The following is a 23,374-nucleotide window of genomic DNA, read 5'->3' on the forward strand; positions in this document are numbered from 1 at the left end:
CGTAGGGTGTTTATGTGATTTATAATGAAAATTGTTATTATTAGTTAAAGAGTCTGTCTAAACTATAACTGTTAATTATGAAGTTAAGTTAATGTTTTATTATTTAGTAGCTATTTTTATTTATAAGTTCTTTAGTTAATAATAAAACACGAGAAATTAAATGAACGTATTTTATTTCTATAAATATTCAAATATCTTAATCATCAAGATCTGCGTATTTTGATTCATTTTTTGTTTTAAGATAATAATTTCCTCTGCTTGCGATAGACGCTGGATATCCCATACTAGTAAATTCGTCTTTACAATTGCCTTTTGAATATTCTTCCCAGCTGTTACACAAATAAGCGATAAAACCTATTTCAGATGAATATGAAATAGATTCATCAAAATATTCACACGCTCTTCCATGGCTGCAAGTACCTGTGAAATTGTCAATTGGAAATTAGGATCTTTTCAAGCAAGCATTTTAAACCGATGATAATGTTAAACACCACAAAACTTGTTTGACAACTGCCTGTTATAAAAAGTTATATAAGATTTATTCATCATTATTTTTCGAGAAATAAACAAAATACACAATTTTTCATATATATGAATTGATGGACAATTTCCTAAATTTATTATATTTCTACCTGTTTGGCATCCTGGTTGATTTGTGCCTTTATTTGGAAAGAAATCAGCGTGACCGTGACTCGCGGTGTAACCGTAGGTACCACTAGCCGTATGTATGATATCTACAAATTCCGCATCGTCCTTATTCAAACAGTAAATGTCCGGCATTTGAGGTAGCTCAAATAATGGTCTTGCAGGATCTAAACCTAAAAAAGAATAAGTTTACAAGAGAAGGGAATTTGTAAAATATTGTGCTGTGATTTTTGTTGTGAGTTATACATTCTAATATTATCAAATAAAGTTCCAACTGTCCTCAATTACCTGTAATCCTCGATAAGGTTCCATTACAAAACATACCGGCGTAACCCATGACATGCGCTCCTAAACTGTGGCCTATCAGGTGTATTCCTTTAGTTCCTATATGAAATGATGATTGAATTGCTTTGAGAAATTCTGCTATTTTTTTTCCAACATATCGCGTGCTGAGAGCTGGCCATGGGTAAAATGTGTTTCGAGAGATTTGACTCCAATCAACCGTAATTACATTCAAATTATACTCTCGCAGGAGAGAATCTTTCATTTGTTGCAACCAGTGTACTTGGTCCGACGAGAGCCAGCCGTGAGTGAGAAGTTTGATATCATTAGACTTATTAAAATAAAGACTCTTTATAGAACAATCATTTTTTGATAAAGTTAACAATTCGGCTTTATCAACAGTTTTCCTGAAATAAAGTAATATCCGTTAGAAGTCAGGAAAGAAGGAAATATGTAGAATAAAATAAATATGAAAATAGTGTTTAAGAAGTTTGAAAATTAGAATGTTCTATTTATAAAATAGTTAATTGATATGAAGTCAGTAGTACCATCCAATTAGAACCAGAATTAGGTAGGAATGAAATATGCCTATCGATATTGTTTACCTAACGGAATACGCTAGTTTCAAACCTAGTATATAAATGAAAGTATATTTCGCCAAAGTTCATGCCATGCGTAGATTTAGGTATCGTTGAAAAATTCATTATGTGTCTGTCGCCATTATCATCGAAATAGTACAACCATTCGTCACCGTAGCCTTGTCCATAATTGTTACATGTCCCACTTACCCAAATTACTGAAATCACATCATATTTCAATATTCATCAAATTTATGTCAGCACTTCTCTTCAATGTTTAAGACTTACCTAAAGTGAAAACTGCGAATGTGAATACTCTTGGAATTAATACTATTTCAAGTTCTAGCATTTTAGAACGGCTTTTAAATTCTCCATTGTAACTAGAACTATTTATGTCAGGCGGATATCCCATCTTTTATACCTGCTCAAAGTTATCACATTTATCACTTAATTAGCTACCTGAGTGTGAATAGTAGTAAAGCGTGAGTCAAATATCTTATGCGTTTTATTATTATTATATATACCTATAAATATATGGACTTTGAAGACTAGCATACAGGCTCATCTCTCGAGTAGGTAAAAGATTAGTGTGGTGCACAGGCTCTGTACAGTGGTTAACGCGTGAGCGCAGAACCGAGGAGTCCCGGGTTGGATTCCCGGCGGGGACGCACAAAAAACATTTTCTCGGTCTGGCAGGACACAGAAGGCTGATCACCTACTTGTCGAAAATCGATCAGTGAAACAGATGTAGGTATATCATCTGCCCCATACCCCAGTCAGGGGTCACGGGACTTCACTGTTACAGGCTTAGTCAAGTTGCAGAATGTAAAATGACTAAAAGTGTATTAAATAACCCTAATGTAAACCAGATAAAAGCTCTCAAGTATTATACGAGTTACTTACCGATCATAGGCTTATTTGGTAAAAGCAAAATAAGAACAAAATAGTGAATGTATGTACCTGTACATGTTTTTCGGGATGGATTTGAAAGTTTGACGCTTAAACTCAGCCTCCTAGCTACGCCTAGAACGTGGTGTAATTTAAGTGGTAGGTAATGTGATTTTCTAATAAAATAATGTAACAAATTACAAGTCCTAAAAAAATTACTTGTTAAACTTTTATGTATTTTTAAAGAACTTTTTATGTACCTAATTACACTTTCTGCATGATAGAGGAACGCCATTTTTTCTTCAGTAGTAAATACTTGAGGGCCGTTTGTAATGTCCCATAATGAAATTAATTTTTTTGAAGGCTGTGTTATCTTTAGCCTTCCCTAGAAGCGCTTATCTTTTAATTATAGCTCTTGGTGTAACACAATTCACGTCGTAAATCTATTTTTTAGATCATGTTTTGTTTATATCGAAACTTTTTTAAACCTTTCTAATTTTCAAACTGATTTTTGCGAGAGATTTTTATTAAATACCTCCTATTAGTATTACGAATTTCGATGCAGGCTCTTTTAAAACATGTGGAGAGCTTCAAAAACATATCACCTATGCCCTATGGCATAATTCCCAATAAGATGAAAAAATATGCAAAATATAAAATATGTCGAAATAATACCCAATATTGAATAGTGATGTTTTTGTCTATTTTTGTTATATCGAAACTTTATATCAACTTTATTAAATAATTCTGAGCTCTACATTTACATTTACCATAATACCTATTGTTTGATCAGTTGTGTACAGTGTATGTGTGTCCAGTAGTAATATAATTTTCCTATTTAGGAGTCCAGTGTCCTATATCATGTTGGATATATCATTAAGTAATAAATCGGTATGAAAAAATAAAAATGCAATTATTGTATCATAGCAACGTTATTGTATTTTAATTTTTTGAATTGAATCCTTTTTGTGCTTACACAGTAAACACTGATCTCAACACTTATAACTAAAAATATATTCTAAATAAAAAACAAAATCAAAGATGTTTTGATATACAAAAACGTGGCTTGTGCATTATCTTATTTCAAACAAGGCGAACACAGGCATCGTGGGTATTTATTGGAGTTACATTTAAAGTGCTGGGTATAATATCTCGAATTTTTGGATTATACCTTACTGTGCTGAGATATTGTGCATTTTGCCTTAAGTCTTTAATATTGGGTGCCCTTGTATCACCATATTACATTTGCCAATGTGCACATAATATATCATTCATATTTATTACTTTTAAACAAACTGATATATATGATTTAATTACATTACTCTAATATATTGCTATCTTTTCATTTTAGTCTAAAGAAGTCGTCGAATGCATTTCGAGTTTAGATTGAGTCCCTCTAAATGAAATTAATAATAGACATTTAAAAGCGCTGAAATTCAAAAATGTATGTACCTTATAGGAAGAATTTTGCTAAGTAGGTACGTGTCAACAACATATTGAGTAGATCAACAAATTAACTCTCAATTTATGGCTAACACATGTCAGTACTTATGTATTAAGGAAATGTTTTTTTTTATTATGACAAAGACTAGATATCACATGTTTTGAGCCGTGTTATTTCCTACTTTGTGGATCAAATATTTGTAACGTTATTCTGTATAATAGGTTACTCACAGACACTTGTAATATTTCATTTTAAACCAATTAGTGTTTTAGAATATTAACTACAAAAAACTTCTCATTTAAGTAAGTAATTACTAGCATTCTAGGCACGTTAAATTTACTAGAACGGTTAATGAAATATTGGTGTTGTGTTACTTGCAATATAAAGTTTTCAAATGGTTTTGTTGTTAATGGACCCAATTCGTCTTTACACTTATTTCATAAATAAATATCTTTGATATTATTTTATTTATTTATTCAGATGATCTATCGTTTGTAGTATACTGACTATTTTGAACTAAAAAGTAGGTACATAATGTTGCCTTGTAAATGAATTTGGCAAGGTAGTGATAAGACCCATCTTTCAGGATTTTTCAGGAATAGTCGATTAAATTATAAATAAAGTTATTAAAGTGAAACGTTATCGATAAATAACATAGTCTCAAAATTACGACAAACAAAATGATGTAATTTCATAAGCTACTGTAGACCAGATACCTACTAATTAATATTCACTACCTTGCATGCTTTAAAATCTTCAAAATTTTAAAGATTAAAAAAAGGTACAGGTTACAGTTGGTCAGTCGAAAAAATTGAGCATACATTATATTTAACATAGATATATTTTAAATTGTACTGAACGGAGAAGTTATTGCACAAACTGTTGATACTATAACGACCTTATGTAAAGTATGGCGGGCCGCGGGTTCACCTACTAACGTAAAAAACAAATGTCTACAATGTGTCGATATACCGCAGCTTAATCTACTTGTCGGCAGTGACCTGAGTGATGATGCATCCGTGTCTTAGACAATACACCTGAGTGCACCTGGGTGCTAATCACACGCTCCACGCATGCACGTACCAACTACACCTTACCATACCTACCTAACTATTTTACGAGTAATTTATGTATCAATTTCTTTAAAGCGTACATTTTATACTTATTTTTAGGAGTCCCTTAACGATATTGGAATTTCGAATTATTTTGAATACAATGTATTGTTATAAAAATTTCACCTAAAATCATTGCGAACACGAAACATCACTTATCAACATATAAGTTAAATATTAATACAAACTAAATAAACAGTCTTTGTCGTGACTGATGAACTTATAGTGTTTAACTAAGGTGGGATGAATACAGGAACCTGGCGGTGTGAACAGTGTTAATTTTCATATAGAATAATCATAGCATTGGAATTGAAAACTTGTTTAGCAGAGTCCAGGCTCGTTAGCGTTAACAAAACGTTGATTATTGCGTTTAGTGAGTGTAGCACCTTTCGATTTCTTTCATTCCAATTTAACAAGGTACTCGCTTTATGGGTGAAACAAATAAAATATACATAATGTGATAACTTCAACAAATTTTGTCTAGCGCCTTACAAACATGTAATGGCAAAAATTCATTAGAACTTCATACATATCATTACACGACGCCTAAATAAATAAGTGTATAATATAATATCTAATGTGTTTTTACATATGTACAGTTCAAAATTATATAAAAAATAACTAGATGCGCAACAGATAAAATTATAATTTGTACTTGGAAATTAATAACGACATATATAAAAAATTAAATAAACAACATCCGTTTAAGTCCTCCCTCACTTATATATTTCCTAAATCTATCTAAGTTTATTTGTTGTGTTGTACATAATACTCGCCCGTTTGACGCTAAGTATGTTTGATCAATGAAATCCATATTAAACCGATAGGATTCGGGATCGCTGAAGTAGCTGGTTACGTGTACAGTAGCGCCAAACGCACTAAGTATCACACTATCGTATAATTTACTTTATTAGTTACAATAATAACTACAATATAATGTTGGTATGAGTGGTGTCGTGGATGCTACCCACTCATACCTAAAGCGTTTAGGTGAACGTATTTTCGCACTGCCTGCTCGCCAAAACACCGGCCTAGAATTTAACGTAACGATGTCGCTTTTGATAGTACGGTATATTTATGTCTTTGTCGTTGATATGAATTACTGGCACGCTTACAATCTTAGCTTATATTATCTAATTTTGTGCACGTGTCAAAAAATTCAACGATAACAACACAAATAGGCGTAATATTTGAAATCATTAATTGACATTTAAATCGAGTAGGACAACAGACAGTGCGAGCAGTAAACGCCACTGCATCCACATAGTTTATACGTATGTACATTAAGATCGCATTTCAGTCGACGTGCGCGACTGAAAGTGTTCGCCTCTTAACTCTTATCGATTATAGTCTCCAGCGATATTGAGTCTACCTTCGACCAAGGTGGGGTTACTTAATGCTAATTCGACGTTAAAACTTAATTAAATAAATCCAGTTTAAAAGTCAAGTGAACAATAGAACATATAGGTACACAGATTAGAGATCGTTGTTTTCGCTTTTGTTGAGAATATTAGATATGTTTCTCAAGGGACCATATTTCACGATTACGGCCACTTCAAAAATTATTAATATACTCTCTTTACATATTTTATTAGGCCTTTTGTCACTTGACTCAAAACTCTTTTCGCTATGTTCAGATTGCCGTTCTATGGGTCATAATGATCATATATTCCATGATTCAACGTATTCCACGCATCCAAAAAGATGCGTCGTATCGTTTATTCGATTACAACATAGAGCGTCATTCCGAAGACGATGATACAGTTATCGGTGGGGAACAAATGAAACGTTATCATTCGACAGCCGGCAAGTCAGCAGACGGTCTCGGCGGGGGCGGGCGCGGCCAGGGGGGAGATCGCCGATAGCGCCGACAAAGGCGGCGGCGGGCCCAGCGGCTCGGGGGAACGCCGTCGCAGAGCCTGCCGCTTACGGAATTCTAAGAATTCCTCCTTCATGGCGCGCACGCGGGCCTCCACGTCGTCGCGCGACGGTCGGGCTCGCGGCCGCTCCGGCGTCGACGGGGTCGGAGTGCGCGTGGCGCGGTCCCACTCGTAGTGCACGTCCACCGACCCTGCGTCCGCCGCCTCGCCCGCCTCGCCTGCCTCGCCGGAGCCGGGGCGCGGCGGCGGTGCCGGCGGTGGCGGCCTGTAAGGCGGCGGCCGCCACTCGGCCAGGCTTCCAGTCCTGCTGCTGCGGTTGTGCTGCGAGGAGGATGCGTTCTTGCTTCCGAAACCGCTTGAGGACGACCGGCTCTCTGGAGATGCTTCATGAGGTGGAGGCGGGTCGGGCCGCGGCCGGGAGTGGCGCGGAAGCGGCCGCCAGCGGGCCCGCGTCAGTGCCCCGCATGGCATCCGCGTCTCGGTATGCTGGCGCGGAGGCCGGAGGAGAAACGAGGGCGGCGTGGGGAAAGAGCCATCAGCGGAGCTCGGAAACGGAACCGAGCTGAGATCTGAAATATGGAGGGGCGACCATGGCGTCCAAGCGGGGACCCAGGGTGGCCACGGTGGCCAAGGAGTCCAGGGCGCGAGGGCAGGGGAGGAGGCGCGGAACAGTGGCGGTGCAGCAGCGGGACGCAAAGGAGCCCGGAGGCGCGGTAAAAAGCCCCCGTCGTCGGAAGAAGAGGGCGCCAGGGAGGGCGCCGGAGACGCGGAGGGCGCAGGCGACACCCGCCGGATCACTCCCCAGTACCGCGCCTCGTCGCCACACCGCGATGCCGGCCAGATCCAGTTCGCAGTGAATTGCAAACATTGAACTACACTCGATATTCCGCTTTCTCTAAATCTGTTAAAGTTAAAAATATATATATATATACAGAAATATAGAGGCTAGATCTAAAAATTGCTTATAGTTATACAAACTGACCTGATTTCCTTTAAGGTAGCAGCGGGAAAATTAGATTACAACATTAGGATGCTTTATTTATTATAATATGATTGTATTAACTTAACTCAAGACGACAAGGGTTAAACTTACTTTTTAAAAGGCACTTGAGTGCTGTCTGCGGCGCGAAGGTCAGTGAGTCGCGCGGCTACCATGTTGTATGCTGCAACCGAATAATTTCTGAACATTAACGCGGTGCAGTGCACAGTCCGAGAGCCGCGCTACGCCGGCCGCCGCCCGCCACCGACACACACACACACCCAAACCCACACCCACACTACGGCCCCACACCATATTGTCAACTTAAAGCTATAATAATTCATCGAAATTCAAGATTAAGTATTCAGCAAAGAATGCATGTTTTTTTTTTTTCGTAAAGCCAAATGTACATCAGTCGGTATGTTAATGAAATAGTGCTTTGCAAATTATTACCGTTCTGATGTTACTCTGTACTACATGTATAAATTTATTTACATGATCTCACACTATTTACATGAGCTCCTTTCGATGAATTATTGACGTAACCCAAAAATAATGATTATGTCAAAGTGCGATTATATTATGTGATATTAGGCATAAAACGCAAGCATATAATTTTGTCAAATATTAAATATGCTAGGAGATGGTGCGATGTCGATTAAATTTACTTAAAAATTTTTTATTTAAGTATTAAATTATTTTGAAAAAGCAATATTGTTTTGTAATAGCTATACTATGTAAAACCACTCCACACTGGAACCAAAGCTTCTCTTATTTCAATTTCATGCAAAATTTATTCACAAACATGCATATCATCGCGTAATCAACAGAATATGGAATTCGAAATGCAAAATAAAACTGATAATTTGAATGAAAATGATGCTTTTCACCGACAATATGGCAATGATTTAAAATTTGTTAGACCTACTTATTATACTTTGATTTTCAAATTATACTTTCATTTATAAAGAGCAAGGAAATCTTTGAATAGGGTACTATAACTGTTCAATAGCAGTAATCTACGTTTGTAAGAGCGTCGGGAGCGAGCGAGCGGCCGCTTCCCCTTTGGACTAACCTTTCTCCTGTTTGCGTCGTTTACGTTTATTGCAAATCTTTACAGCGCACACGGACAGAATGATGGCGACAATAAAAAACAATATTCCGCCGACGACGCCGGCCGTTATCGCTTTGTGCTTCACGCGCGCTGGAACGGAGAATCTCACTTCATCCGAACTCTCGTAGCTAGTCGCCGAGTTCGCCAGCACACGGAAGTAATATGTGCGTCCGCCAACTAAGTTTTTCACTGAAATGTCATAAACGTTTGCTTAGACTTACTTTAGTAAGTATTGTTTATTTATGTTCTATTAATTTATTCGGAAAAAGTGATTAAAGAATGGATGAAGTTGGTTTATTAGTGTGACAACGGTTGCTTATCACTCGCAAGAATTATTACAAAACGTTCCAAAACATAGGAGGTTGTCCATTCAACTGTATTTCTTTGGCTTTGCTGATAACTCCGTGTATTTTCAACCTATTGACGTTATTATTTTTGTGTTTCATAGGAAATTGTTCTCATCTGCTCCAATTTCAGAATTTGGAGAGAGAGAAAAGAATTATTGTAACTTTAATGATGTTTCTGGCTTGCGTATTGCGTTTTAGGAAGAGACAATTGTAACTGCAACAGTCTGGTCGTGCTCACCCAGATAACTCGTTTCCTCCGGTCGTATCTGGCCCCTATTGAGAGTCTTCCACTGAGCGTCGGTGCGGTATTTGATAGTGTAATACTGCACGAGGTGGGAGCGCTCCAGCGGTGCCTGCCACGTGATCAGGAAACCGTTGTGCACTTCCGTCACGGTGAGATTACGGGGAGGGCCCGACTTTGGACCTTTATTAGCAGTAAAACTGATTGATTAGGCATACATGTTTTTAGATCTTATCACAAATAAGCATACTAGAAAACCATGATTTGCATGATGATTCGAGACTAAAACATATGTACATTTGTTATTACACAAAATACAAAATAATGTTAGTAACAAACAAGCGAAAGAGTGAATTTATAAGCCTTTTCGTTTCGAGTTTCGCAGTATGAAAAAACGGTGTTTAAGCTACTATTAAATTGTATATAATACTAGTGATAATCACAACCCAATAGTAATCACAATAAAATGATTAGTACTACATTGTAGAGTTTATTGAATTGGATCATCAAAGCATTTTAATTTGAATGGAAGTATTTCAATTGAAATAAAGAATGGGATAGTCACTAATGACCAGAGACGAGTGAAAGACCATATTAATAATTGTCTTTCATAAAGATGATAACTTAAATGATTCTACATAAATTATTTTAATTTACAAAAAGAAGCTATAAGACTGTTCTATGTAAGTACCCGATCCTTCAGGAGCATTCTGAAAGATCTTTTCGTCTACGGGTCCCGCAGTCGTCGGAGCCACCTTTGGTTTTGCGCCTACATCTACAAAAAGCAAAATCTTCATTCAACTACCTACCAATTAATATTACGCCCAAAACCAGGAGTGAAATATTAGTTTTTTTTACAATTTTACACCACTACATTGTTAAAATGTTATCACTTTTTGTTAGTATTGGTTAAGGTTTATTATTTAATTAATTTGACATGTGTGTATATATTCTTTAATTTCATATTGTCAATGTTTATTCATATGTTTAGCTATGTTAATTACCATATCATATACTCAATGTTTATAATTTGTTAGTAGATAAACCATAACATAATTTCAATTCAATTCACCACAATAACGCCCAAGTCTAAACTTACCAAGAGTCCTTATTGTAATAGCTTTGCTCATCATTCCTTCTCCTATTGTATTCTTACTGTTGACTTGGAATTCGTAAGTGGTCCCTGGTTGAAGCCTGTTAATTGTGACCTGCAAAGGATAAAAACACAATTGCCGATCAGATTGTTGATTTTTTGAAAGTATCATTTCATTTGTTATCCAAAATACGATCAATATAATTTGAAATATACTGCCATTAGCTTTTTACAAATTTTTACTTGTGCTTGTTTTACTATCATTTTGTTATCGTTTACGAATTATTTATTATTTCAGCTTACAGAAGTCGCTCCAGACGGCGTGACGGGTACTTTGGTCCACTCCGAGAAGCCGGCCTCTCTATACCAAATGGTGTAGTCCTGCTTGTAGTCCGGGCCGCCCGCGTAGCCGGGCTGCCAGCGCAGCGTCACCTGGAACTCCGTGGCCGTGCCTGATACGTTGTACGGCGCGTGCGGTTGCGTGCCCTCGATCACGAGCTGCGTGTCTGCTACTATCGTTGCCACCTGTGTACAATATGGTGTTATTTGTTATTCTGTTTTTCATCGACATTGTCAGGGTTTAGCGTCAATCTATCTAATATATAAAATTCTCGTGTCACAGTTTTCGTTGCCATACTCCTCCCAAACGGCTTGACCGATTCTTATGAAATTTTGTGTGCATATCGGGCATGTCTGAGAATCGGCTAACATCTATTTTTCATACCTCTCAATGATCAGAGTAAGGCAGAACAGCGTTTGCCGGGTGCAGCTAGTAATTTATATATGTAGAGGTAACTGTAAACATGGTCATTTCAAACCTTTTCTTAAACTAAATAGGTTAGCCGATGCACAAAATAATCTATGAAGTGTTGATTGCTTTTTTTATTGCAGAGCAAGCAAAGGAGCAGATGCTTTGCTAGTAAACACTTGTAACTAGCTAACTATCTAAAATACTTCAAATTCCAGCATCCCTAAAAAGTACGTTCCAAATTAAACGTTTGATTTAGTTGAGGAATCTTATTGGAGTATGTTAAGCTATGTTTAATTTAGCTTTTTAATAGAAAAGCATTCATTAAACTTGGAATTCGTTCGAATAGTTTATATTGGAAATTCTTAGTATTACTTTTTCAGATAAAAAGTGCTTATAAAAGATGGGTATTTATTCGTTTATTGAAAGTAAATGGTTTTTGAAGTGAAACTTCTTTAGAATCGTTGTGATTTCAAACCTGATGCAACGGAAAAAGCGACAGGTAAGAGACACCAATATAAAAATGTGTAGAATGAAGCCGGCAAAGAATGAGACAGAAATATACATACTATTTTATATTACTGAAGTTTCACTTCTATCGTGTGTGAATCCCACACATTTTTTTACATTAACCAATGGAAAAAATGACAATAGACTTATTTTTTTATCTTTTCTTGTCTTATACATAAGTTAGTAACGAAATTTAATAGCCGAATGAAGTTAAATGAAATTCTTTATAAAAGTTGAGGCAGAGACCACTTAATACCTACTACGTTAGTAGATGTAAAGGAACTATTCAAAATAATTTGCTCGAATTCACAGAAGTAACGTTCCAGCTACTCACCTCATTGGATGCGACGCACTGGTATATGCCGAAGTCCTGTCGGCGCAGCGTGTCGATGGTAATGTTCCCGCCGAGCGCGCGCACCCGGCTCTTCTGCAGCGGCAGCCCGTCCCGCCGCCGCCACACCACGGTCGGCCGCTGCGTGCCCTCCGCTTCTTGCGCTTCGCAATGCATCTCCACTGATTCGCCGACCTGTGAGTTAAGTGCGTGATGTTGAACTGCCTTTATGATTTGTTCTATGTTTGTATTAAAATGTTGAAGGAATGAAGGGTTACATTAGACAAATATAAGCTGTACTTAGGGCTTTGAAATAATTAACCACTGTTGTATTATACAAAAGTAAAATCATATAACCATTTTAAGTCTTTTATTTATTAATATATTTTACCTATAAAATCTATACTAATACTAGCTGCACCCGGCAAACGCTGTTCTGCCTTACTCTTATCATTTAGAGGTGTGAAAAATAGATGTTAGCCGATTCTCAGACCTACCCAATATGCTTACCAAATTTCAGAGGAATCGGTCAAGCCGTTTCGGAGGAGTATAGAGACTAACATTGTGACACGAGAATTTTATATATAAGAAGATTATAAAGCTGAAGAGTTTGTTTGTTTGATCGCGCTTATTTCAAAAATTCTTCCGCCGATGGTTATGTACATATACCTGATTGATTTAAGTTATTATTTTACCTTTCTTTGGTACAATGGCTCCGGTTCTACAGTGAACACTGGCGGTTTTCTAACAAGCACTTCCATAGGTCCTGTAATAAATAATCTATTTAAATACAATATCGATGTTATTTGAATCAAAACTTATAGTGGCCATTGATAGAATAAGCCAATACATTTCATATGTACTAGTGTAAAACAAGAGAATTACGAACCACCGTAAGGCAAAATATTTCTACCTGAAGATCCCTGAGTGCCCTGCGCATTGTATGGTGTGCAGGTATATCGCCCCTGATGGTTTTGATTGACTCTAGTGAATAGCAGGGATCCGTTATTCATGATCACAATGTCCTTGGTTTGATATGGCTCTAGAAGTCTTTTGTCCTTCGTCCACGTGACGTACTGCAGGGGTGGGTTCGCCTTTATGTAGCACTGCACTACTCCCGCCAATCGAAATGGTAGGTATTGTACCGTCGGTGTAAATGTCACTTTTGCTGGATCTATAAAACAATTGGGTATTGAAATCGTATATGGGCAGTGTGTGCAACAACACGTACATTTGTGAAATTTAATCTAGCGTTTCCGTATTGTATTGTCCATTCTAATGTGTCAATTGTAAAATACTTGTAGCACTTATTGCTTTAGTACCTACGTTTTAAATCGTCTTTGTCAAATTTGAAATTAGAATTCAATATGAAATCTTTTGCGACAATTACATCGTAATTCAAAAATGCAATGTATTTTATATTTTAAATACTTTTCCAATTCCATGTATAAGAACTCGAATATTTTCTCGTCTCGAATACTTCTGTTATGAATACTTACATTCTACATTCAAATAAGCTGAAGCGCTCTGCGGGTCTCCGATGCCATTCGACACTTCACATAGATATTGTCCCGAATCGTCAGCAGCGACAGGGTTGATTACTAAAGCGCCATCTCTTCGTATTGTAACCCGTGTCTCCAAAGCCGCCACCTCAGCAACCGGGGCGCCTTCGCGAAACCATTTAACCGTAACATTTCCGGGTAGTGCCTTAGCTTCGCATGAGAATTGGACTTTCTCTCCTTCCAGCTTTGTTTGGTTTGTTGGTGGCATCTGTATATCATTGAGTTTTATTAAAAATCTATAGGACACAGGTACCGAATAGTGATAGCAAGAGTGTTTGTGCCAGAAATTTAAAATAATGACATTTCTTTTCATACTTAATTTGATCTCTGATTCATAATCCTCTAAAATGCACTTACAGTGATGACAGCTCCACCAGCGATGATAACGCGGGCGGTGTGCGACACTTGGCCCTCCCCGTTGCGCGCGATGCACGTGTAGTCTCCGATATCTTCGTGTCGTATGTTGCTGATGCGCAGTTCGGTTCCATCATTGAAGATACCAACTGTGCCAGATGGCTCCACGGGATTCGCGTCCTTGTACCACAGAATCTCTGGCGTTGGTGTGCCTTCTGCTTGGCAGTTGAGTATAATGGCATCTCCTAAGATTTCCAAACATAGTTGGCATAACGAAGAAGATACTCAGAATGTGTATATTTCTTAATAATTTTCATAAATCGAGTATTAGTTAAATAGAGAATATTGTTGGGTAATTCTATTTTCAAGGATTATATTAAGTAAAAAATGATAAAGGTAATTCAAAGACATGTTTATATAGGTACGTGACACAATGAATATGACCCTGATATGATTATAAAAGCATGTGTGTTGAATTGTGAAACGTGACCTATATGTCATATTTACGCACCTAAATTAACATATATAATCTCTTCCGGCGTGATGGAGAAGCGAGGTGGAGCGTGCACATCCAAGTGGAACCACGTGCCGTTCTTGTGTTGATTCGGTGACCGATTGAGGAACACCACCTTACACTCGTACCATCCCTGGGATAAATAACATACTCATCAAGTGGAATTTGACGCTTTACTTAATATTCCTTTTCATTGTATTTATTTTTGCTACGTTGACAGCACAATAAAGTGTTTAAAATAAATAAATGAACTCCTTAACAAATTTTAATGACTCGCGAATTCCGAAAACAATGAAAGAGATTAAAAAAAAAAGAACGGGAATAACTTTTTGTTTTTCTGCATAAAATATTTCTTGTCGTTAAGAATTTTGCAAAATGACGCGTAGGCGTCAGTTGATCAATAGAACCGGTCAGCCAAACCGTTTTGTTCCGACTAATTAATTATTATTAAATTGAATAAATTACGAGATTGACTTTAATTAATATAAATGTTTGTAAACATTTATCATGATATGCGACAACTCCGAAAATATATCGTAGAAGTCTGATATAATAATTAACGGCTTTATAAGAACTGTATAGGTTCTAAAAAGATCTTTTTTTTGTGTTCTAATTAATTGAGCCACATTTTTTTTTCATTATTTCATTAAATTGTTTGAAATCCTTTAAAAAGAAATTGAAAATTTAAGGTACTTATATATATTAAGATACGTAGGATGTACCTGGTCTGACTCTCGTATATTAGTGAGGTTGAGGCTAGCCGCGCCGTACGGCGAGTCAGGAGCGACCCGCGACACCCTGCCCTCATAACCTTCTCCGCTGTGCGTTGGATAGCTCTCGTACCAGATGTAGATCGGTATATCCTGTCCCTATATACATCGCAATATGTTAATACCATATTTACACCGGCGCGGTGTACACCTTCCTGTTACTTACTAACTACAAGATTCGACGACAATTGCTCGCTTACTACATCTATCACAATTCAATATACGACCATATATTTACAATACGCCGTTACAATGTCTTGTCTTAGGAAGATGTATTGAGTACTAAATACCAACAAAAACTATCTAGATAAGCATGCGAGTGTCATAAAATGATAATACATTGAACAATGACAAAAACAACATTCATAATTTGATACTTGTCTCGCGTAAAGCCCGTAAAAGCTTCGGAAACGTATGTGTACTTAGAACAAAAGCTTGTGTAAATACAGAGTTATGTTCATGCGAAATGAGATAACATGAAATCAACGGTTATGACATGCAATACAGTTTAGATTAAGAAATACGTTCAGAGTTGTATAGATACGAATTCACGAGGGTGGTTGATGTGTGATAGTTGTTATGCGTCAACATTGCGCAATCTCATACGTTTCATTTGATAAAAGTATAAAGTAAAAGATAAGAGAAGCTATATTACAATTGCACACAGAACAACTATTCCTTCCGCCATCGCGACGTGGAAAAACTATATATATATACATATTACTAGACTGGCAGATACAGCGTGGGTACAGCCCACAGCCACAGGAAGAGAGACAGACAGAACCACCGCCAGTGCGCGAGGGAGTGCGCGTGCCCCGTGTTAGCCTTATCAAACTTTCACCGAACAGAAAACAAAACAAATTCGCAACATAATACAACGTTAACATATAGAAACGCCAAAACGTACGGTCTCGCGTCCTAATGTGTAGCGTGGATTATGTCACAAATTTAAAACAGATTTGCTTTCTTCCAGCTAAGGCAAAAGCTACGTGCTTCCCATACTATCTCAATAGAAATTGGTGCACCCCAAAAATAAAAAGATATTGCAATTGGTAAATAAAGTAATCGTAACATGTGACTGTGTATGTGTATGTTCGTTATGTAACGGGGGTCTGCTGCTCTCTCGGACTCGTTTCTAAGGTCTTTGTCACTGTGGTGTTATATGTCCGGTCGGTGGGCGACGAACGCGACAATACGTAGGCAATACGTTGAAGAGGCATCACATAATAAGCGCATACAAATTTGAGCATTCACTTGTAAGCTAGAAAATACTGACCAGCTATTTTACAAAAAGAAAAACATATTTGCCATCATAATTATTTGGAATATGAAGTATATCCATTTTTATGCATAAAAAATAAGTAGTTCACTTATATTATGCCAAATTCACAGGCAGTTGAAAGATTAAATAATAGGAGCAGCAAATTTTTTGCAATCAATACAAAAGTTTGTTATTCTACGTCAATGCTGAAATTTGTAAGCACAAGAGAGGGCGCGCGCGGGGCGGTCGCGGGGCGAGCTCCCGGCCTACGGCGCCCGCTTTACCACTAGCACGGGACGTTACGAAGTGTCCCAGAGGACACAAGCGAGATTATACTTTACAGTCTGCGCAGCGCGTCGAGGAGACGAGCCGACCTTTACTAAACAGAAACACACACGATAGATGAGCAGCTTTGTAATGTAACAGTGGAGTGTAGGCCGTCGTACCGTTTCGCCTACCTTCTTCTCCCACTGCAACACGTACGGCACGGGTATGTCTTCGGGGAAATCCACCTGGCAGTTGAACACCACGCTCTCGCCGAGGATGGCTGTGATGTGCACAGCATCTTGGTGGTCTTGGTGGCAAGTAACTATAAAAAACCAGTAGATTTGCAATCAAACAAATCATATGCCTTAAATATTAAGGCTAATTAATTTCTATGTCAATCTAATTAGCGCGTATAAGGCTTTTGCAGATAATTAATTTTAAAACGTTTCTAGACAGAATTAGATAGCTAGATAGTTTATATAGTTCACCGAACCGCACCGCCGAAAGAACATCTGTGAATGATTTTGAAATACATTTGCACTGTAGAGGCTCTCAGAACTTTAATATTCATCGATTTAGTTACTACCACAATAAAAGTTGTCATATTGTTACTTTATCTAAATTTAAATTTATTTAAATAAAACGGATGAAGATAATTCAATGCCGATGATAATGTAATACGTTTTAGTGACTGGAACTCAATTATGTATCTGAAAAGCTTATTCAAACTACCTATTGATCTACAAGTATTAACTAGGTACACAGTACACCCACATGAACTAATCAGAGTTACCTTGGTTCAGCATTGTTATGAGCTAACATTGAAATCTAGCCTTGATGTGTGGGATCGTATTGTCTATATTGTTGTACCTTAGGTACGGCTAATACCTGTAATGGACATTGGATATAGAAACCTATTCATCCATAATATCTAATATCGATACTTCCTGTAAGAATAATGTTTGTTTTTTTTTTAATTCTGTCTATTTTTTGAACATTGAAACTTTTTGTTGAGGAAGTTATTTCCTAAAAAGGGGCAGCATATATGTATTTATTTTTGATGGCAAAGACTTTTGACTACTTATCATCAGATGGCTCACCTGCCAAAGCAAGCCCCTTTAAGTGGTCAGATTCACCCATATAAAACACTTGTAAAACTGGTGTTGTGTGGTGTGTAAAACAGGCTTCAAGTTTCCGCCCGCGTTGCGTAAGCAAAGGAAAATACAGTCCCGGGGTTTTCTCCACATAGTACCTGTTCCCGTAGGATTTCCGGGTCGAAAACTATCTTTATATCAAATTTAATTGCATTTTAGATTTGGCGAAAAGGCGTAATAAACAAATTTGAATTGTCATTTATCCTAACATCCTATCCTACTAATATTATAAATGCGAAAGTTTGTAAGTATATGTAGTATGTGTGTATGCTTGTTGCTCTTTCACGCAAAAACTACTGAACTGATTGCAATGAAATTTGGTACGCAGATAGCTGGACAACTGAAATAACACATAGGCAACTTTTTATTCCGATATTCCTACGAGAAACAGCGGGGCGCAGCTAGTAATATTATAATAGTAGGGATAATAATTATAATAGTAGGGAAGTATAGATAAATAAAACAATATTTCGAATCAATTTAAATAAATCCAACCCTTACTGAAAAACATTAAATAATACTCCGATTAATTCAGTTTCGCGGCTCTATATCTGTGTTGTCCTGTTAAAGTAAAACATGTTGCTATGTGATAATTTCTCAAATTGTAATTAGTAAACTTTACAAACTAGAACAATATTGAGATGTTGTTTGAAAATGTGATTAATTTTACTTCAGACGCCTATGTTTCAGCCATAAAGTTGCAAAGTTGAATTGTAATAGAACATTGTAATTTACTTTATGTTAACTAAAGTATTGCTGAAAATTTTATATGAAAATACTATTAAGTAATAATAGCGATAGATATTTCAATGAATAAATTAAGCACTTCTTTAAATAATTATTTAAAAGATGTACGTATAAAAAAGGTTAGTATACCGCTTCTTATTTTTAGAAATTAGCGATCTGCGTAGCGCATGAAGTTAATAAAGCTTGGAATTCAAGAATATGGTAGGATAAACTGGACTGTCAATGCTAGTTTTCTATTAAATAACAAAGAAGAGATATTGAAAGTATCTACATAATAAAATGCCTGACCACATCTCAGTAAAAAAGTTAAAGTGTAGGTACGATGATATGTTTTAAATGCCCTAATTCAAGGGATATTTTTTATGCTGTGCTGGTGGTTCGCTTGATGGTAAGTGATCACGGATAAATTTGTTAGTGGGAATAAAATATATGGACGGGGAAGGGTGAGCGCAAGGATAAAGGCCTCCGGCTTCCATCCAGTCACCGAACCAAATACAGCAGCATATACATATTTATATTTCACGCCAATATTCTATGGGTATATGGTACCTTTCCGGTGCAAGCTGGCCAAATTTGTGCTGAAGCGTGTTCGACTCCCACTTTCAAAAATTAAAGGTCACCACAAGATTCCCCACATTCAAAGATCATACTAACCCGGCAGGTAGACTAGCAGCAGAAGGAGCAGGCCGGCGGCGATGTGCGGCGTTTGCTCGGCGCGCCAGCCCATGCCTGCGCTCCCATGTCACGGCCGCGCGCGGCGACTCATCCTCGGTGCATCACCTATAACAAATATCAATATTTCAGTACAAGAACAAATCCTAAACAATAACAAATGAAATGAACAAATGAAAGAAACGTGAGGAAATAATAATAGTATTTGTGTAAATTATAATAGATTTTGCAGTGAAAACATGCGATTAAGGATTTTTTGATTGGGCACAATGCCACTAAATTACAGAAGAGGATCGATTGACAATCTTCGCGGTTTTCGTCTTTAGCATGTTTTGGATTGATTGAATGGAATGTAACAATTGTCCTGATGAAAAATTTTGTTGGATAAATTGGAGACTAAATAAATTGGAGACTTTTGGTGATTGACGAAATACTTCGCTGCACCACCTACACTGCCTAGATATTATATCCATGCCACATTGATTTGTGCCACAGTAATTGCTTTCCAAACATGCATTATGCTTTATGAGGTTTCTACAGTAGATTTTTTTATAGATGTATATTTTTTAAACTGAAAAAAATCACTTTGAAAAAATGTTAAGCAAAAAAATAATGTTTGGAATACATATTGTTAAGCAACGCTTACGAGCTTATGTTAAGCTGTATTTACTTTACATTATACAATTGAAAAGTTTTATGAAAGCTGACATGTGTATGATCTTCCTATATTATTTTAATATAAATAATAATTGATAAGCATACAAGACTGATATTCAATTTGCAAAAGTTCACTGCAAAAGAAAAAAAAAATCAACATCTTGTGAAACATATGTGTACACTATATAATGTATATACCCAAGTTATAATAGTGTTTCTACGTGGTATTGTAGCCTTTGTGTAGCACGTCCTTGGACTGTATTCGTTACCATCAGAATAATTGCACTGCATCATTTTAACAGTTCCCATGCCGTACTACTTTCTTTAGGTAGGTTATATACAGTAATAATATTAAATTATTAAATGTAGCTTAGTTAACTTGGATAACACAGTAATAGTACGATAATATATTTTTTTTATTTTTATAAATAATATATTCATAATTTTGTATTTAACAATTTAAAATATTCTTTTATTTGAATACCTATTATGAGTATATATTGTATACTATGAAATAAAATCTTAATATTCCTAAGTGATAATTGATATAGCTATTTGGTACGCTTATATTTTCTAATGTTTCAGAAATGCTTTAATATATTATTCGTTTAAACAAAATCTATGTTCCCTTTTATAATATACAATTTCGGCCACGCCGAAAAGCTTTCCCCGGGGATTCCTGCGACATTAGAATAGATAATATGACGATGGCGGAATATGGCTATGCTTGTTCACCCAATATTCTGTATCGATGTGGCCTAGAAGCTTCATCTTTCCAAATTTTAGCAATCACGAGCATGCTCTTAAGAATACCAGGGGTTCCTCGACGGGCAGCGGTCAACAGCCCGGTGCGGGTATTATCGATTTCCTACCTTATCGTCACAGTGTTTGATCGCGCTATGGGGAGCGCGGTAAGTCGGAGCGTGCTGTGTATGGGGTGAGATCGGCGATGTCGTATGGTGCGGACGGGCTCCGTCATCTGTGGAGGGCGGTCATGGGCTCGAGGCGCGGCGTGGCGCGTGCGAGAGGTCGCGCGGCGGGCCGGGCACTGCCCGCCCGTTGCTGCCGTATTGATCGGTGCGCGCGCAGGCCGCCGCCCCACATGAATGGTCCCCGGTGCTAGGCTCACGTGCTGATAGCTCTGCTCGGTTGCGGCCTGCGACTCGACTCGACTCGACTTTAGAGTTGCTTATAAAAATATGCTAAATAAATACCTTTTAATGACGTACTACTCTTAGAGATCCAATGTTTCTGCGGATTCGAATACCTGGTTACGTGAATAATCAGACATGTACTTGAATTTTATGTCCTTGCTTAATTGTTTTGCATTCTTCAAATTAGTCAGTTATCATAACTCATAAATTTATGAGAACTACTATATTTATCTTAAATTTTCTGCTAACTGCTACAAAATATCATAGTTAGCAAAATATCATAATAGATTTTATCCATGTAGCAACAACTATTAGTTATAGGTACCTACTTATAAAAATATGAAAATACTGATAGAAATTGAAAACAAATCTTATACGCAATTTGTTCAACGTCATAAAAAGAAATAGAGATCGCCCGCTCCAAGACGTTTCCTCTTTGGAAATATTTGTTCTTTCTATCAATTGGTGACAGCGACTTTCAAAAGTCAGTAGATATAACGGAAAATCAAAAACGTCAACATTCGATTTCACATAAAAACAAATAAAAATGAGGCTTTTCAATATAAGATATTTAAGTCACACTCAATACTACATTGAAATATAGTACTAAAAGAGATTAAACAGTTATAATGTGTTCAATGCATGTGAAACAATAAAATCCACTATATTTGATTAACTGAGGCATTACAAAGGTGAGCATGGGCGCTCGCGCTATATTGTATGTGAGAAATGCAAATAAGTACATTTTGACTTAAATACGCTTAGAATTGATTCTTCTATGAATATAAATGAAATCACCCAGATTATACACTTCGAATCAAAATAATTTTATCGTATTTTTTATTTATAACCTCGCATTGCTTCTTTAATAAGAATTGACTTACATACATCAAAGACAAAAAATTCTGGAATTTTACAATCTATACAACATGAAACTATTCATACTCGTACTATGATTATGTTAATAGTGCTCGTATGTCACAGATTACTAAATAGTTACTACGTTAGTGTAATGTAGTATTTTACACGTCATAGTGTGCTGTCCTTCATCGACTTTACTTGTGACGTTGTGACGCATGTGCTTTCAGAGAAACCGTTTTGCAGTCCTACGTCCTAGTATTCCAACATAAACGAAAGTTTGTAAAAAAGTATGGATTTATATTTTTTAAGTAACTATACTTTTCCGTCAGAAACACTAAACGGGTTTTGGTGATATTTGGCAATGGTTTTGCTTATGTAGTTGAATAACACATACCTACTTTAGCTATAAAAGCCAGCCAGCTTGTGCCTGCGGGATAGTTCGTAGGAGAAATCGCGTGCCATAACAGCATGAATTATAAAAAATCTATATTTAAATTTAAATGCGTAGTAGCATGTACAATTGATAATTTAATGGTGGTAAAAGTAATGTCACTCGGATACTGACTGTGGGTAAAATATATTTGATATAAATTTGAGTAAAATGAAAAGCAACTCAAATCATTTACATTTATTATTAGTCAATTAGAGAAGTTAAGTTCTACATAAGCTAAAAGCGTATTTTATAATGTTTTAAAGTATATACTTTAAAACACTTTAGGATATTATAAAATACGCTCATCATTTGATAAAAAAAACTGAAAAAGTTATAATCCCCCTCAGGATATATGCTAATTTCATAGTGTGTTGAAAACACATCCAGATTTGATACGGCAGAAAAAAAAATCACAGTGCGTCGTCGACGTCATTATGCTCTTGTAGTCCCTTTAACTTAGTACATTATTTTTTTATGGCTAACAGACTATAAATTGTACCTACAGACCCATATAATATAATATAACTTATAGACTTACGTATATATAATAATATATAGCTAAACCTACGAAAGTAACACTAGAGAGAGTCGCAGCTTATAATATACTAAAATGTTTATGACATGAGTGTAAAAAATACGAAGAAAAATACGAAGATTGGAAATAAATTTGTTGCATGTAACGTATTTTATATTCTGGAAAAAATTGCGAACTTTGTAACTCTGTAAGTTGGTTCAATATGGATCCTATTTCTCTTTAGTCGGGACACGGCGTGCAA

General features: G+C 36.6%; 2 protein-coding genes across 8 annotated transcripts in view; both read right to left on the minus strand.

The window, feature by feature from the left end:
* Positions 1-6: 6 nt before the first annotated feature.
* LOC119834316 (pancreatic lipase-related protein 2-like) lies at positions 7-1,917 on the minus strand. The gene is made up of 5 exons (XM_038358655.1): positions 1,794-1,917; positions 1,558-1,723; positions 934-1,334; positions 633-818; positions 7-420 (listed from the first exon to the last, which is right to left on the minus strand). The coding sequence occupies exons 1-5, from the start codon at positions 1,915-1,917 to the stop codon at positions 197-199; spliced, it is 1,101 nt and encodes a 366-aa protein (XP_038214583.1). The 3' UTR covers positions 7-196.
* A 1,392-nt stretch (positions 1,918-3,309) lies between these two features.
* The window catches only part of LOC119834709 (protein turtle), a 50,911-nt gene continuing 30,846 nt past the window's right edge, over positions 3,310-23,374 (minus strand). The window contains exons 1-17 of one of the 7 annotated variants that reach the window (XM_038359169.1): positions 21,023-21,218; positions 19,476-19,601; positions 17,100-17,242; positions 15,345-15,491; positions 14,620-14,755; positions 14,112-14,353; positions 13,692-13,962; positions 13,106-13,366; positions 12,888-12,958; positions 12,196-12,387; positions 10,907-11,128; positions 10,610-10,718; positions 10,202-10,285; positions 9,508-9,693; positions 8,884-9,111; positions 7,923-7,992; positions 3,310-7,730 (exon numbers count right to left, since the gene is read on the minus strand). In XM_038359169.1, coding sequence (XP_038215097.1) covers positions 6,761-7,730; positions 7,923-7,992; positions 8,884-9,111; positions 9,508-9,693; positions 10,202-10,285; positions 10,610-10,718; positions 10,907-11,128; positions 12,196-12,387; positions 12,888-12,958; positions 13,106-13,366; positions 13,692-13,962; positions 14,112-14,353; positions 14,620-14,755; positions 15,345-15,491; positions 17,100-17,242; positions 19,476-19,548 — 3,405 coding nt within the window. In that variant the 5' untranslated portion in view covers positions 19,549-19,601; positions 21,023-21,218 and the 3' untranslated portion in view covers positions 3,310-6,760. Of the gene's footprint in view, positions 7,731-7,811; positions 7,820-7,922; positions 8,010-8,883; positions 9,112-9,507; positions 9,694-10,201; positions 10,286-10,609; positions 10,719-10,906; positions 11,129-12,195; positions 12,388-12,887; positions 12,959-13,105; positions 13,367-13,691; positions 13,963-14,111; positions 14,354-14,619; positions 14,756-15,344; positions 15,492-17,099; positions 17,243-19,475; positions 19,602-21,022; positions 21,219-23,374 lie in introns of those variants that run through there. The other 6 variants (XM_038359172.1, XR_005288017.1, XM_038359168.1 and 3 more) reach the window with 6 other exon arrangements.

This window comes from Zerene cesonia, chromosome 19 (assembly GCF_012273895.1).
Source record: "Zerene cesonia ecotype Mississippi chromosome 19, Zerene_cesonia_1.1, whole genome shotgun sequence".
Lineage (NCBI taxonomy): Eukaryota > Metazoa > Arthropoda > Insecta > Lepidoptera > Pieridae > Zerene > Zerene cesonia.

Excerpts from the sequence above, each read along its gene's own strand:
- LOC119834316 (XM_038358655.1), bottom strand. The coding sequence starts at position 1,917 with ATGGGATATCCGCCTGACATAAATAGTTCTAGTTACAATGGAGAATTT. Across the intron at positions 1,724-1,793 it reads ATTCGCAGTTTTCACTTTAG|TAATTTGGGTAAGTGGGACA; the intron begins GTAAGTCTTAAA and ends ATGTGATTTCAG. Across the intron at positions 819-933 it reads AACCTTATCGAGGATTACAG|GTTTAGATCCTGCAAGACCA; the intron begins GTAATTGAGGAC and ends ATTCTTTTTTAG.